The 15,527-nt window shown below is 38.9% G+C and overlaps 1 protein-coding gene and 1 long non-coding RNA gene across 2 annotated transcripts; one reads left to right on the forward strand and one right to left on the reverse strand.

Annotated features, from left to right (window-relative positions):
* Positions 1-544: 544 nt before the first annotated feature.
* LOC144525240 (uncharacterized) lies at positions 545-13,362 on the reverse strand. The gene is made up of 3 exons (XR_013502671.1): positions 13,211-13,362; positions 4,094-4,174; positions 545-1,629 (listed from the first exon to the last, which is right to left on the reverse strand). It is a non-coding gene; the product is annotated as an uncharacterized LOC144525240 (long non-coding RNA).
* On the forward strand, positions 6,581-10,746 carry dlx1a (distal-less homeobox 1a). Its single transcript, XM_078261875.1, has 4 exons — positions 6,581-6,804; positions 7,984-8,576; positions 8,867-9,066; positions 9,474-10,746. The coding sequence occupies exons 2-4, from the start codon at positions 8,267-8,269 to the stop codon at positions 9,723-9,725; spliced, it is 762 nt and encodes a 253-aa protein (XP_078118001.1). The 5' UTR covers positions 6,581-6,804; positions 7,984-8,266; the 3' UTR covers positions 9,726-10,746.
* Positions 13,363-15,527: the final 2,165 nt, after the last annotated feature.

A 15,527-nucleotide genomic window follows, 5' to 3' on the forward strand; every position in this document is an offset into this window, starting at 1 on the left:
CCCTTTCACTTTTGGCTTGACCAACATTTTGGGTTTAACTGAAAGTTTTTAAAAAGGTTTCATCAGGCCAGAGCTCACAGAATTTTCCAAACCCATAGTTTCAAGTCCATTTTCCATCCATCCATCTTCATCTGCTTATCCGTCAAGTCAATTTTATTTATATATATATATATATATATAAATTGCATATTTTCCTCAAAGGCCTTTAAAGTTTGTACAACATATGACACACTCTATCTTTATATCTTCAACTGAAAAGCATATAAAGATGAAATAATACAGTTTTGGAAAATATAGTTAGACCACAGCAACATATTTTAGTGCTATTTTTTTTGCATTATGCACAGCAACACATGCTTCGGTGATCAGAGACTGTACAAAACATATTGGTGTGGTGAGGTGAGCTGAAGATTGCGTGTCAGATTTAGTAAAGGAGTTAAACCCTTCCTGCTGTTTTTCATATTTTCTTTGAACCACCTTCTTGCCTTGAAAAAAGATATTCTAAAAATCCTCCCTCCACTATCTTAAAATAACAGAACGTTACTGAGTTGGAAATATTTATTTTACCATTTACAATTAGTAACTAAACATGCATAGATAATTCAGGATGCTGCTGCTATTTAAACCTCAATATGCAATAACTTTCACTACCAAGTAGAATAATGGCAAACATTTTTCTTAAACTGAAAGCTTTTCAATGAACCGTTATTATCACAGTTGTTGAAAGGTTTATCAGATGATGTTGTAGCCTGATGTGTGTGAGAATAAACAAATTAAAATATTAATCTGAGATGAGAAAGCACTGGAAGACTCTCCCCTACTCTTCCAAAAACATCAGATTTCCCTGCCTACAAAACACATTAACCTCCTCTCTCCCTAATAATTTTTCATACAGTCCCTTACTGCTGTCGAGCTAAATAAACATGTTTGTAAAAATGAATCTGTGCTCAAATATCTGCTGCTGCAACTCAAAGAATTACATTTAAGGAGCCAATTTGGTTCAGTGTCAAAGTGACTAAATAGTAAAAACATTATGCCAGATTCCAATGTGAAACAAAGTGAAAACAGCAAATGAAATAGCCTGTAAAAAACAACCCAAACTGTTTTATTCTGGCAGTCTTTACATAACCTAAATTTCTGATCATATTATTATTGTTTTGTTGTATTCTCAGCAACCCAAACTATTATTGTAGAGACTTGACAACTTGAAAACATTTCTGGAGGCTGTCAGGAAGTGCACAGTGGGGTGCACTGAATTGAGATTGGTGGTTTATGTGTGTGTGTGTGTGTGTGTGTGTGTGTGTGTGTGTGTGTGTAAAAGTGATGCTTAGTATAGGCTGGTGTTGGGACCAAGCTGCTTGTCCGTGTTGCAGGAGGCACAATCAGGTAGGACCAGGGGGTCTCTGGCTGTCTTGGCCCCGTAACACACGAGGCTGCTCAATGGGACGGAAGTTATTGGAGGGTTGGGGTGAAACAGATGACATGGTGTGTGACAGAGACTCGTCATTTGAGTGTGATACAAGTATTTGAGCTGCAAGGCTGTAATGTTGCTCGGCTTGTCTGGAAAGATTTATTCCAGATTGCAGGGCCTGAGGGGTCAGTGAGTGACCGTACATGTGGGAGGTTTCTCTGGGAAGAAGGGGGAAGAAGTTGTGGACATAATGAAACAAAATGCTGGAGAAAAACAATTATCTACGTATGTATCTAACTATCATATCTATAGACCAGTGCTGAACATTTTAATAGTAGATTTCCCAGAACACAGAGACAAAGTATAGAGCTCTCTTACAAAACATGGTGGAGAGTTAGTTTAGTATTTGCTTTCATGCAGATGCACATATGTGGCATTAAATACAATGAATTTCTTTCTGCACAAAAGTTGAATTTATGGCCTCGCTCCTGTCTGATTGAAAGAAGCTTTTATAGATTTTTTTCCAGCATAAAGGGGAAATGTTTAATCCAATACCCACTGTGAAATGAAAAAGTAATGCATATCTCACTATCTTGCCTGTCTCCCGGCAAGATGAAATTGAAATTTTAATGCATTTCAGAGTTTTTCCCCCGAATGGAGAAGCTGATAGACACAGGGATGTCATATTTACAGTATGAACACATGTGGTTTAATGCACTCTACAATACTGCCATCTCCAAGTTCTCCTGAACAAAACATGCTCTTGAACATAAAGGAAAGGCACAGAAGAAAATTATTCCTCAAGCTTTCTATCAAGCTTCTGCATTCATGGCAAAGTCTAAAGGGCATGTCAGTCCTCCCGCCTCTGAGAGAGGTAATTATCCTTTTCCTGTCAGAGAACAACAAATGATAGCCAACTATGGGGGTGCATTTTCAGGAGCTGAAATTTGTCAATTGGAAGGAGAAGGAGGTTTAATTTTCTGGCAGCTGCATATCTACTTTTATAATGGTTTTTTCAGTGGTCATTTGTTGCATGTTTCTTTTCTATTCACATGAGCCCGCACAGGGTAGTGCTGTGAGCTTCTAAGGGTGTGTTTATGAGCCCTGCATTAACATACCTATTTATAGTCCTACACTTTCTTACAGTCATCTTTTTTTTCTGTTGTGACCATTTCACAGATTATATATTGTCCAAGTAATTTCCCTTTCAGCATCTGTGTTTTTTACCTTTCAGAGAAAGCAGTGAATGGAGGGGAAATTATCACAATTACTCATATAATTGAGCCGTCTTTGTAGCAAGTGCAGCTTCAGAAGCCCTTTTTTCCATCAGCCAAAATGGTTTCATTATATGGGTTTTTCATATTCCCTGACACAGGGCTCTGCTGAGGGCCTGGCGCGTGGATGAGATGCAGGATGAACAGAGCGAATCATTAAGGTCACAGTAGGAATAATTATCCCAGCTATGGAAAGAGCATCTACAGCCTTTTTTCTCCCCCGGCACAAATGCAGTGTCCACGGTTTTGTTACGAATGGAGCTTCTACTTATACAAAGAAGAGAGGGGTAGAGCAAGACTTGTATCAACATGACAATTTTCCATCATTAAGACTAATGACAGGCACAGACTGTGGGGATCAAGGAGAGCACAAAAAAGAGAGGCGCATTCAGGTGTTGGCTGAGTGCTGACCTCCTTCCTGTCTTTGTTGGAGACTTAACTCTTAACAAAAACTAAAAAGGGGTTTCAGACTAAAGGCGCAGTGGCAGCTGAACGTCAAGCAGCCCAGCTCTCCATGGGCAAATGACTTAATTGGCAAATTTGCATGTTTTCCATTTGCAGGGAAATTAATTCAATAAGACCTACATGTAAAGATGTTTAATCAATCATTGTTTTAGTGTTGCTGAAATAATTCCCCAGTTTATAGCTATGTTATATGGATTCTATTCCTGAAATCCAGCTCTTTTACATCACTACAAGACTAAGAGTTTGTTAAATTTCAATTATCCTTAAAATTGATTTTCTGATTGGTTGATGATTTGATGCCCAGATCTTCACTTAACAGGTGGGGATAGTGTAACATGTAGCAAGTATGAAGCATCAATGTGACACTAGTTTCTTTTACAGTTTAGCTGAATTAAGTAAAAGCCATATTTTCCCAAGTCCTTTCTCCCCCAGCCTTCACTCAGGTAATTGGTCATTTTGCAGCCAATTTCAGGTAGGTTGGATGCTTGCTGCCATGGCCTGACCCCTGCTGCTGCTGTAATGGGGACAGCATTTCTACCAGTTCGTTGGGGCCTTTTCCATACTGTGACCCCCAGCTTTTGGAGGAGAGAGCTGCTCTGGACACTGAATGGTGGTGTGTGTGTGTGTGTGTGTGTGTGTGTGTGTGTGTGTGGGGGGCCTTTAAGTCCAATTACACACATGTTGATTATAGAGTCATTCTTTTCGTCCTCAGAAAAAGGTTTTGCTGTTAGAGATTTCATTCACTGTCTGCAAATAAAAGAGTCACTTATGTTCAAAATTAGCTATTTATGATCTGCGTTTCATAAGGAACAAAATGTATGAAGGAGGAACAAATGTGGAGAAAAAAAAATACATATTAGTATTTAATTTAATGCCACATTCTCTGGCTCCTTATTTCTATTATCACCAGGCTTCAATAATCAACAATGGTGTAAGTCCTTACTAGAGCAATAGGTCCAGTTTGCAGCATTTGGTCAGTACGTCCCGACCTGATGTGATGCAGATTCCTCGCAGGCATCAATGCCTAAAACAAACAAAATTATTATTATTATCCTTCACACCATTTATTTTTTAAATCAACACATTCTCATGGTTTAATTATTTAATTACTGTCAATAAAGGACATTATTCTATTCTATTATTATTTATTGTTTATTAAAGGCATAATATGTGATCCAAATATAAAATAGTAGCCACCAACAGCAACATTTGAAGAAGTTGAACCTGCTATGACTCAAACTGACTGACAGATATTTTTAATTAAATGACTAACAAGTTATTAATATTTCCTGGTGTTTATAAATACTCAATTATTGTCAAATGAGAAAAATGTTTTTAATTTAGAAGTCAAAATGTCTGAATAAATAATTTTATATGGAGAATTTAAAAAACATGCCCTTTAAAAAAAAAAAAACAGTCATTCTTAGTGTCATTTAATTTCAGAACCAGAGTGTGACCTCATCACTTGCAGGTTATTTAATAAAGTATTAAAATCTGATTATCACACAAAAGTAAAGTATCCAATAATGTTTCTTAAGCCCATTAAATTAAATTATTATATAGAGACAGTAAATTAAATTGATGTGATTCATTTTTTGTTTACGTATAACTCTGTAAACAAAATCCATTCACATTTTTGATGCCACATTGAACATGAAAATAGACACTGAATCGAGTTAATTGAAGTGCATCTAGTTTGCGTTCATTGACGCTGCTGCAAATTACAGGATGGCAGCCAGCAGCAAAGCCAGACAGGAAGCAGAACAAAAGGCTATTTCACTTGTTTGATCCTCTGCCTTTCAAACGTGAAATAAACCTTCATATAGTGTGACAATTCTGCTGGAAGTCACTCACTGAATTACATTTGCAGCTGAGGTCATGTGGTAATAATGTCCATGATGGGCATTTTCAGACATGTTACTATATGTGAAAGCATGGAAGTTTTGTTATGAATTAGTATATGTAAGATGGACATGTATGACTCATGATGTTGAGTTCATGCATCTAAGAGATAGCATGTAAAAGTTGTGGGAAATTATTGAAATTGAAATTGAAATAAAAAAGGTTTCATTTGCAGACAGAAAATCATCAGAAGTAATCAAATGTCATCAGAAACCTAAAGCTGGAAAAACACATTTAAATCCATCAACAACAAAAAAACATATAGGTTACACATGCGTTCTGTCTCCTCTATAAGGAAGGGGGGGAAAAAAAGAAAAGAAAAAAAAAACTCCCTGCATCTCCAATGACAATAATGAATCCCTGTTCGCATGCAGAGTCTGCAGGGTGCACGTGGAGCTGTGCCTTCACACAGCATGGACACACAGTTTACCAATGCACCGCGGTCGGGATAATATTTGGTGGCTGTAAAAATGTGGGTTGGCATGGCAGTTGAGGAGGGCTTTCGATCACCGGACTGAAATGAAGTCTGTAACATATTGGCCCGTTTACCCCTCCATCTCCCCCTCCTCTGTCTGTCTCTCCACCTCTGCACTAACCCTCAGGTGAAGAGCAGCAGGTGTTAAAACACCCTCAGCCACAGAGCTACTCACTCCTAATGAGTCCTGCCTCTGCGGCCCATCCATGCATGGAGGACTTTATTTTTAGTGTGGCTAGTTAGAGCCCTGCTGCCATGCTGCCATGCTGCAGGACGGAGCGCTGTGGCCTGCGCTGCTCTCCTGCCAGCGAGAGTCAAAATTATAAATTAAAGTGGTAATTTTATCACATGCCTGCTCATCCTAATGACACTGAGGATGGCTTTGATAAAAGCCATAAAAAAGCCATAAAATAAATAGTTAATCATTTAGGTTCCAAGCAAATAAACACTTTGTAAATGACTGATGTTGCATATATCAATAAAATGAATATGATTTACGCAGCATATATTTCGTGAGTCCGCTCAACTCTACATTTCAATTATTATTGCTATTATTAGTAGTACTCGTGGTGTTATTTTTTGTGCAAACTCTGCCTCTATTCTGTTAATGGTTTGCTCACAGCCGCGTGTCAATTTGCAGATACTATAATCGTGGGAAAATAATGACAGTTATCAGTCGCACCCACCAAGTACCCATAAAAATCTGTCCTCTGTTCTGGAAGATGATAATTATTGGTTGTACTACCATTATCATTGTCGTTGTTGATAGCGGAAATCTTGAAGCATTTTTCGAAAGTAATTCCAGAGAAATCACTTCAAATTGGCCTATTTTAGGGGACAAGGGACCAGCTTTCGTTATAGCCTAATATTGCACAGAAATCTTTAAATCCAGGCATCCACAGCCGCCTGGCACACTGTGGCACACGTGCCGTGATGTCAGCGCCTGCATTTTGATAACACATTTTGCAACTTGCTAGTTCTGTTTTGAGTTCAATTATGCAATTAGGCTACACTGATAATCACAGTGACGGAATTTAACTGCCTTTAATTTGTTAGTCAGGTGGAGATGGAGGGACTGCGGATGGAGCAGCCAGGCTGTGTTTCTGCTCTGCAGACACCAGAACAAGAGCTGCAGCCTACAAATGAATCCTAATAAAATGAAGAGCTGCTGGATACTTTCTTCTTCTTCTTCTTTCACCAAGTGCGTCCTGCGGAGGCTCTCTGACCCCGGATGTCGCGGATTTATCTGCTTCTTTTCCATCACATGAATTTTTAAAGTAAGTTGCTGATTGAAACTAAGATCTTATTTTCAATATAGCCTGGTCAAACTCTACTTACAGCTGCAGCAGTGATCCCGTTTGAGCTTTTGAGTTGTGGAGGTCTAAATCTGCAGCTCAAGAAGAAATATCTCCTGTTAAGTCAGTCGTCAGTTCAATTAAATCAAATGTCCATGGATAATTATTCTTGTAAAGCTGTGGGAGGCTGGCCGCACCCCCCATCCTCACTTAGATCCATGCTAATCAAAGGTGCCAGCGTTTAACAAAACTGTGACCATTAATTGATTGCGATGGAAGGCGCGTAAAGTCGTTTGGAAAGCATTTCAATGTGATTAGAAAGTAGGCCTGCCGTGCATTCATGGCTGTGTTATAAAACAGGGAATAGTTCGGGGGGAATATAGCCAACAATTTCCCACGACTATAGGGATCATATAGGGATCATATTGTTATAAAAGAATGCATGATTAAAACAGCTGCCCTTATAACATTGTTTAAAATATAGGCATAGTTAGGCTACACATCGGCCTGTAAATCAGAAATTATTGTTTAACTATAATTATATGCTATTTTGTATGTGATGTCGTTACATGTTTTCAGGTGTTATAAAACATCATTAGGCATAACACCTGAACCAACAAACCTCATTTGACATTAGAGCAGAACGTGCTGCAGGTGTAACTGAGACCTCCAGCCAATGTAAGTGTTAAACTCATGACTAATTACAGACCTACTTATGAAAATTGAACACTAGTGTTATGCTAATACACCTTACTCCAGATAGAGCTTTAATCAAAAAAGCTTTAATCAAACTGGCCGGCAGAAAGAGCAGCTTTAACAGGGCTGGGAATATTATGCAACATTAGGCTAATAAATTACGCTTACTACGCTGACAACCGCCATTTTTAATACAACGTGACAAACGCTCCACCGAAATGGGCTATGACAATATTTTCTTAATTTCAAAATGTTTGGATAGTGCGAGACAAAAGTGAATCAGTTGTTATCGCCGTATAGTAGGCTATGCAATATTATCAAAAATGTGGTGCCTAAAATATATATGTTAGCCTACTTGACGAATTGTAGGCCTAAATAATAGCCTAATAATAATAATAATAATAATAAATGTTAACATGTCAAGAAGAAATCTAAGGTTTTTGTGGTTTTTCTTGACTTTATCAGGTTCTTCGGACCCAGCCCCAGCGTCGCCAATCGGCTTCCCTCTTGGAAAGAGTGGACCAATCAGCGACAGTCTTTGATGAATATTCATGAGTCCGAGATTCAAACCTTTGAGCGAGTTTGTCTTGGTCCACAGCATCATACCTAGGACTTTTCACAGGCTACAACTACATTTTCTTATGAATGGAAAGAGAAAAAATCAGTTCGCCTTAAATTGGGACCCATCCTTCACTGAGATCATAGAAGGAAAACAACAAAAGCAAGACAAGGGGAACCGCCAGAAGAGATGACAATGACTACAATTCCAGAAAGTCTTAATAGCCCTGCCTCAGGAAAAACCGTTTTCATGGAGTTTGGACCCCCGAGTCAACAAATGTCGCCTTCCTCCATGTCTCACGGACACTATCCAATGCACTGTTTACATTCTGCAGGTCATACCCAGCACGATAGCTACAGTCCAGCCTCGTCGTTCCCCAGATCTTTGGGTTATCCATACGTAAACTCCGTCGGCAGCCATTCTACCAGTCCATATCTCAGCACAGTACAGACCTACCAAAACAGCTCGGCACTCCCACAGACACGGTTAGAGGAGACAGGTAAGTGTTCAACAGCATCTTTGGATCTTAATTATGAACTTTCTGTGATGGCACGTCTTTCATATGTAGCTATACAATCCTCGCTGCAGCGAAAAGACGACCCAGATGTTGGAATTAGCCTTGGTAATTATTTATTGCGTAACGCTATGAACAATGTATCCAATTAAAGGTAATTATACCTAAAGTACAGCCTGTAAAACTTGCGCTGGAGTATTCATAGCTGCGCAGCACTGTTGGCTACAACTGCCTCCTCATTTGTTTTCTTCTCTTTGCTCTTTTCTGTCTCTCAGCGCCAGAAGCAGAGAAAAACACAGTGGTGGAAGGCGGAGAGGTTCGATTCAACGGGAAAGGGAAAAAGATTAGAAAACCAAGGACTATCTATTCCAGTTTACAACTTCAAGCCCTGAACAGGAGGTTTCAACAAACTCAATATTTGGCGTTACCGGAGAGAGCTGAGCTCGCAGCGTCGCTGGGTCTCACTCAGACACAGGCAAGTCCATGAAAGTCACTCAAATAGCTCCACTTTGCTGCAGCACCGTTACACCTTTTAAATGTATTTTCTTTTTTCACAACATGCATTACTATTATTATTATTTTCATTATTATTATTAATGGAACACCATTCATCAAAAGTAACATACTACTCAACGTTTGATAGCAAATTAAGGATTTTTTTCCTCGGAGTATTACCATTGATGTGTTGTTAGTATCAATGACATCTTAATACAGTAATAATCAAGGGCAAAATTTTAATAATAAAAATGTTTTGCTCTTGATGTTGTACTAAGAAACCTGCTGCGTGCGTAAAACGTGCCTAAAATTGACTAAACTGCCGTTTAGTCAATTGTCTAAACTGCCGTTTAGTCAATTGTCTAATAATTTCCTTTGTCTCTCCAGGTGAAGATTTGGTTTCAAAATAAACGTTCTAAATTCAAGAAATTGATGAAGCAAGGCGGTGGCACAATTGACACCAACGCTTTAGCCACCGGCCGCGTACTGTCGAGCGGCTCTCCCTCGGTGACACCTGTCTGGAGCTCGCCGACCGCCACGAAGACTTCGGTGGGGACAACCGGATCTTACATTCCCAGCTACACCTCATGGTATCCAACCACACACCAAGAGTCTATGCAACAGTCACAGCTCATGTGAACAGGGAGCTCAGCCCTCGACTCCGCCATGGCTCGTGTATCAGGATGGTGAAGTGGCCTCAGCGCGGCCCAGCACTGATAATACTCAACAACAACCCCGGAGTTTGCTGCCGCATGCCGCCAGTTGCTGACACAGTGGCCTCCTCATACCGGATGACTGCAAGCAGCGTAGAAGAAAAAGAAGAAGTGAGCTGAGAGACTCAAACGGCACGCAATGGGCCCAAGGGCAACGAGTCTGACAGTCAGCGGAAACCGTCGACAAATTGGTCCTTTTTTGGCTGCTGTTGATCACTTTTGTGTCAGTTTCCATTTCATTTTTTAAAATCACATTTGTGTGAGTTATTCTGTTTATAAGAAAACAGGTGTTTGTTTACACCAGATGTTGGGCCCAAAGTAATGATGACCTAAAACCAATCTGCATTCATTAACAGTTAAAGGTCTATTAGGCCATAGGAGTGTTTCTTTAACCAAATAATGACACTTAATTAATTCCACCATCACCATCATGCTTACAGCACAGTCTACCACAGGGCATATTGTGCAAAGCCTCAAATCGCTACTATGTTGTTTATATGTGTTTGTTATTTAAGTTAAATTATTCAAACTAGTTTTTTCTGTTTAGGTCAGTCTGTGTTCATTTTGTAAGTGTGTTTTGAAATAACAACAATGTGTTGTTAATGCTGCACTAATGCAAGCAAAGCTTTTCTATGCCGTGCCCCGATGTTATGTGAAAAATGTAAAGGGTCTGACAATTTGCTGCTTAAGAAAAAAAAAAAAATATCTTGAGGGTGAGCAGCTTATTTGTCCCTGTATTTTGTACATAATTTTCAGATTTGTTTTTTGTGCTGTACTGGATACGCTGTGAAACAGGGTTTTAGGCTTTCTGTATTCGTCGAGATGTGTTTAGTCAACATAGAAAATATTTAGTTTTGTATTGATTACTTTAATTTATTTATCTGTTTCTGAAGTTTATGTGCATAATGTGCAAAGTTTCAAAAGCAGTAAAATAATGATTTAAATTATGTCAAGAAAGGTGTTTGATTCAACCCCCCCACCACCCCCCACACACTCTCCTCTCATGTGAAAAGAAAGGCTTCAGCATGGTGCAGGTTTAATGTGAGCTGACACAAAGCAGTATTATGTTGGTTATTGTAGCAGACATCGTGTGAGTGCGTTTGTGTGAGCAAAAGGCTCGTCGTTCAGATGTTTGGTCGTGTTTAGCATTTAGCCTTACATGGGTTCCTGCTGCTGCTGCTGCTGCTCCTCACTGGTTGCAGATGTTGTCAAACCTCTGGAGTGACCACAATGAGAAGTCTGACGTTGCATCTAAAAAATGACTGCAGCTACACGAATATATCTTCACGGCTTTATTTTACATAGCATATTAAATGGAAAATACAAAAAAGAAGAAGAAAAAAAGACAGAAAGCACTGGGTATGCTGCCTATAGGATATAAGCTGCATCATTTCTATTATCGTAATTTAATCGCGGTGCGGGAGACCTGAATTCATTCAACAACACCGCTTATTTCTTTTCATCTTTTCTTAAAGATAATCTTTCTATTTGTCTTCCGACAATCCCCATTTTCTGTGATGAATAGGAGAGATCAACTGGGTGTGTTAAGTGAATAATCGCGCAAGAGGCAGGTGCTGCAAAAAGCCTGGATAAGCACGCGGGACACAGGGCGGATAAGATGGAGATCAGTGAAAGTGAAAAGTTCAAAGGCCTTCTTGTTTGGGCTTCACACTTTATTCTTTTACTCTAGATGCGCAATCTTGCAGTAAGCCTTTTAGGGATTTTTAATCAAAATTTGTTAGAATGCCACTGGATATGATATCCTACAGGCTACTTTTTTATTTTATTTTTTTAAATGTGCTTGCATTGTATTTATTATGATTTCTTAGGAAATGCCCTGCCCAGGTGGAATTACCTGTCTATTTAAACACCATACTGAATTGGCATAAATAATAATAATAATAATAATAAAAAACAAATGAAAAAGCATTTGTCTATTATAATGAGGCAAATATTTGAGAAAACAATACAATGTGTCTGAATCTGAAAGGTTATGTTTGTGCCTGAGAAGAAACAAAGAATGAAAGAAAGAAATTCATTGTAAATGACTTGTAGCCATACTCGCTCACCTCCAGCTGCATTATCTACATGGATATATACACTAGTTTTGCAATTGTAATGACACATTTGATGACATTTGTGCGGTCTGCACAGCATCCCTTTAAGAGGCCAACAGAGTCCAGACAGGTAGGCTATAGACTATATCACATCATAACCGAGCACTTCATTCTTTTCTCATTGGTTTCATTTATTCATTGTTAAAATTGTAAATCAGACCATTATAATGATTTAGCATTATGCTTATTATAATTATTAGGCTATATGAATGCTGGCGCAGTTTTGTTCTTATACAGCAACACCATCAGTTTAACTAATCAGCTTCAAGGGGACTGAAAAGAAATAAACTCTGGCCTAGTTTATATATTTGTCTGCTCCTTGTGTAACATCCCTGTAACAACCCTGTCTCTATTGTTATTTTAATACAAAGCTCAGAACATATACAGTCCTTTGTGCACAAGCCAGAAGTAGAATAGGCCTATGTATATTTCGATACCATTAAGAAAGAATATGAATTGTGCTGCTGCTGCTGTAGTGAACATAAATCTGCCTATAGCCCCAGAAAGACGCAGCTGCACATCCAAGAGGGTCAGCGTTATTTCGCGGTATTCTCCCCTTGATTATACGAGCTGAGCCCATCAAACCCAGCATAATTACAGTAATTTCGCCCTTATTTATTCTAATGCAGTTTCCCATCTCTGAGGTAGCCTAATTATGAGCATTTTTTTTCTTCGCATGGAGGATCTTTCTGCGTTGACAAAGGAGATCTGAAAGAAATGTGCTGCTGCAATAGAAAAAAAAGCGAAATAGGTGAGGTGCCGTTTCATCACTGTTCCCTTATACTTAGCTATGAGTAAGGCTGGCAAATTGCTTGCAGGTGTAGGCTACATCACGGAGTTGTCAATGCGAAGAGGCTTCAAAATTAGCAAAGCACAATGTAAGAGTAATGATAGCAGCGACTAGATTAGAGAACAACTTCTGTGTCTCCCCTTTCTTAGCTACATTTCCTCTCGGTGTGAACCGCTTTCTTTGCTAAATGACTTTTTTTTCACAAAAGCAACACATTAAATACACAAAAGACGTTTTAAAAAAAATGTTACAGAATACAATAACCCTAACATTTTACTCGAAAGGAACCAGTCTTTGAAATAGTTTCATATCATGACAGAATCGTCAAGATTCACAGATTTGACTAAGAATTAAAATAAATAAATGTTGTAGGAATGAACTAAAAATGATAGATTATGCCTGTAAAGACTATAAGCCTGTTTCCTGTTTTTGCTTATATCAAATGCAATTCAATCCTGGCGCTACTTTCAATGAGTATTTAAGAAGTAAACATTTAATACACACCTTTCAGCTTAAAAATAAAGAGCTCCCTCTGGATTTTGCAGAAATCAGCATGGAGGCAGATGAGCAGCAGCATCCTACAGCACAGACACAAGATAAGCGCTTACATCCCACACAATGTGTCCCATGTGTTGGTCTAAGCTATAGCAGCAGAGTTCAGAATATGACTGAAAATGTCTGCTTTATTTCCCCTCTTTATAGCTGATGGAAAAAAAATGTAGATTATTAGCATAAATGTTTACTCCTCATTACGCTGATGACATTGTGCACTCGAGATCTTGGTAATCTTTGGGGGAAATTATGAGTAATTTCTTAAAATTTAAAGCAGCAGTTACCATGCAATTCAGGATAATTCTACGTAGGCTCCACACTGATATAATTATCGTTGAGTCAAGATGTTAGGCTAAAAACTATGCATTGATATTCCCATTTATTATGTACATACAACTTTGACAATGTTGATGCTTGAAATAGCGGGAAATTGTCTTGTGTAAAAATAACACCCCATATTAGGACATCTAAAATTGCGAAGAATTATATAGTAATTGCAGGCTTTCAGATTTGAAAGCCAGAATGCTCAAACCAGAGCAAATGTGGATGAAATTACAGATCACGGTATAAATTAGGATAGGGGGTATGGCATTTACAAGTTTCCTGGAGAAATGCAAAAGTATAAACCACATAGCTCGAATCCCTGAAGGAAGTCATGGAGCAACAGAAAACATCCAGAAATAATAATAATAATTATTATTAGGCCTATTATTATTATTATTATTAATATTATTATTAATAATAATAATAATAATAATAATAATAATTGTAGTAGTAGTAGCCTAGTAGTATTGTTATTAGGACGAAATCGATAGCTTGTATTATTTATAGCCTACATCTGTGCGGATTACTTCACTGACGTGGCTAAGTAAAGCCAAACATTTACAACAAGGAGAAAACCAGCTAGGCTAAGTGTTATTCCAGTCCACGGTGCAGTGATCATACAGGCCTGTCATGATGCATATTATCTGTACAAGAAATAACAGTATCCTTCAAAGGTCCACACAAAGGTAGGCTATATACGGGCCTATATAGCATATAGGCTATTTAATGTGTTGGCGCACAGCACAGACCTGCTGCATGCCTGGGATCTGATCCTGTCAGCTCCAGGAAGGAGGCTCGGCTCCATCATGAAGATATAGCAACTGCTGACAAGCTACAGTCCTAATTATGTACAAGGAAACGATCCCACTTGATGGCCCGTGGTTGTTGGAAGGGAAGCGTGTGGGGTGGACAGTGATGATCATGAATGAGAACTAAGTGATGGGTATGTGTATTAATAATAAGCCCCCCTACTAGGCCTATATATATCTATCAGGGCCAATATAACAAAATAGTTAGGCCTATAAAAAAAAAGCTTTTTGGACGTGTGCCTCTGTTTACCATAGCCTACAGGCCCTACATGAGCCACGTAAATAATGTAGGTCAATGTGCTCGTCTTCAGAGATCAGAGGCTTTACTTGTGAGACGTGAGAAATGTTTCCATGATGTTGTAGCTCCAGGCTGTCTTGGACCTAGTTCCTCTCTTTTTCTCTTGTTAGGCTGAGTTCATAAAACGTCTGGAAAGCGACTCACTGACTCCACAGAGTCTGAGGAGCTTGTGCTCATTCATACCCACCCTCATCTTCCCCTCTCGCATGCCAAGGCGTGTTGTTCTGTTGTCTCCTCCACTGAGCCTGCGCCCCGGGCCCAACCTCTGCCTGCCTGAATGAGCCACCGGTTCGGTTAATCATCTGCTGAAAGAACCGGCTAAAATAACCCCAAACAGCTGAGGAATTATCTTACGCTTGTCCACGCTTGTGATAGCATCCTAACACGCTCTTCTTATTACAAACAACCTATAGCCTATTACTTAAGAAATAGTTTGAATTAATCTAACGTTAGCTTTAAAAAAATAAACGGCCGGCTAGTTTAAGCCTTAAAGTCCAACCGTACTTATATGGTCCTGACTAACTGACAGCTAACCGCTCTACTAACATGGTTACCAGGCAATACAACTAGAAGTTAGCAAGGCTATTCATTTTGTCAGCTACATGTGTTAGTTTATCGGGAAATTGTCGACGAGTTTCAGCCTATCACAACCACAATATAGCCTTTAGTTTAAATAAATCACTGACATATTTGTGGCAGCCTGCATGGTTCCATTAAGATAGGGGAGTTTTCCTTTACAAGGTTCAATGTGTAGCTCTTTTCTGAAATAAAACCAATTGACGTGTGAAAAAGCATGCAACACTCACCGAGCATTAATTGTATGCTTTTAAAATAAATC

The sequence above is a fragment of the Sander vitreus genome, chromosome 11 (assembly GCF_031162955.1).
Source record: "Sander vitreus isolate 19-12246 chromosome 11, sanVit1, whole genome shotgun sequence".
NCBI lineage: Eukaryota > Metazoa > Chordata > Actinopteri > Perciformes > Percidae > Sander > Sander vitreus.

Coding starts and splice junctions, on each gene's coding strand:
- dlx1a (XM_078261875.1), top strand. CDS start 8,267: ATGACAATGACTACAATTCCAGAAAGTCTTAATAGCCCTGCCTCAGGA. Junction 8,577..8,866: donor GACACGGTTAGAGGAGACAG/GTAAGTGTTCAA, acceptor TCTGTCTCTCAG/CGCCAGAAGCAGAGAAAAAC. Junction 9,067..9,473: donor TGGGTCTCACTCAGACACAG/GCAAGTCCATGA, acceptor TTGTCTCTCCAG/GTGAAGATTTGGTTTCAAAA.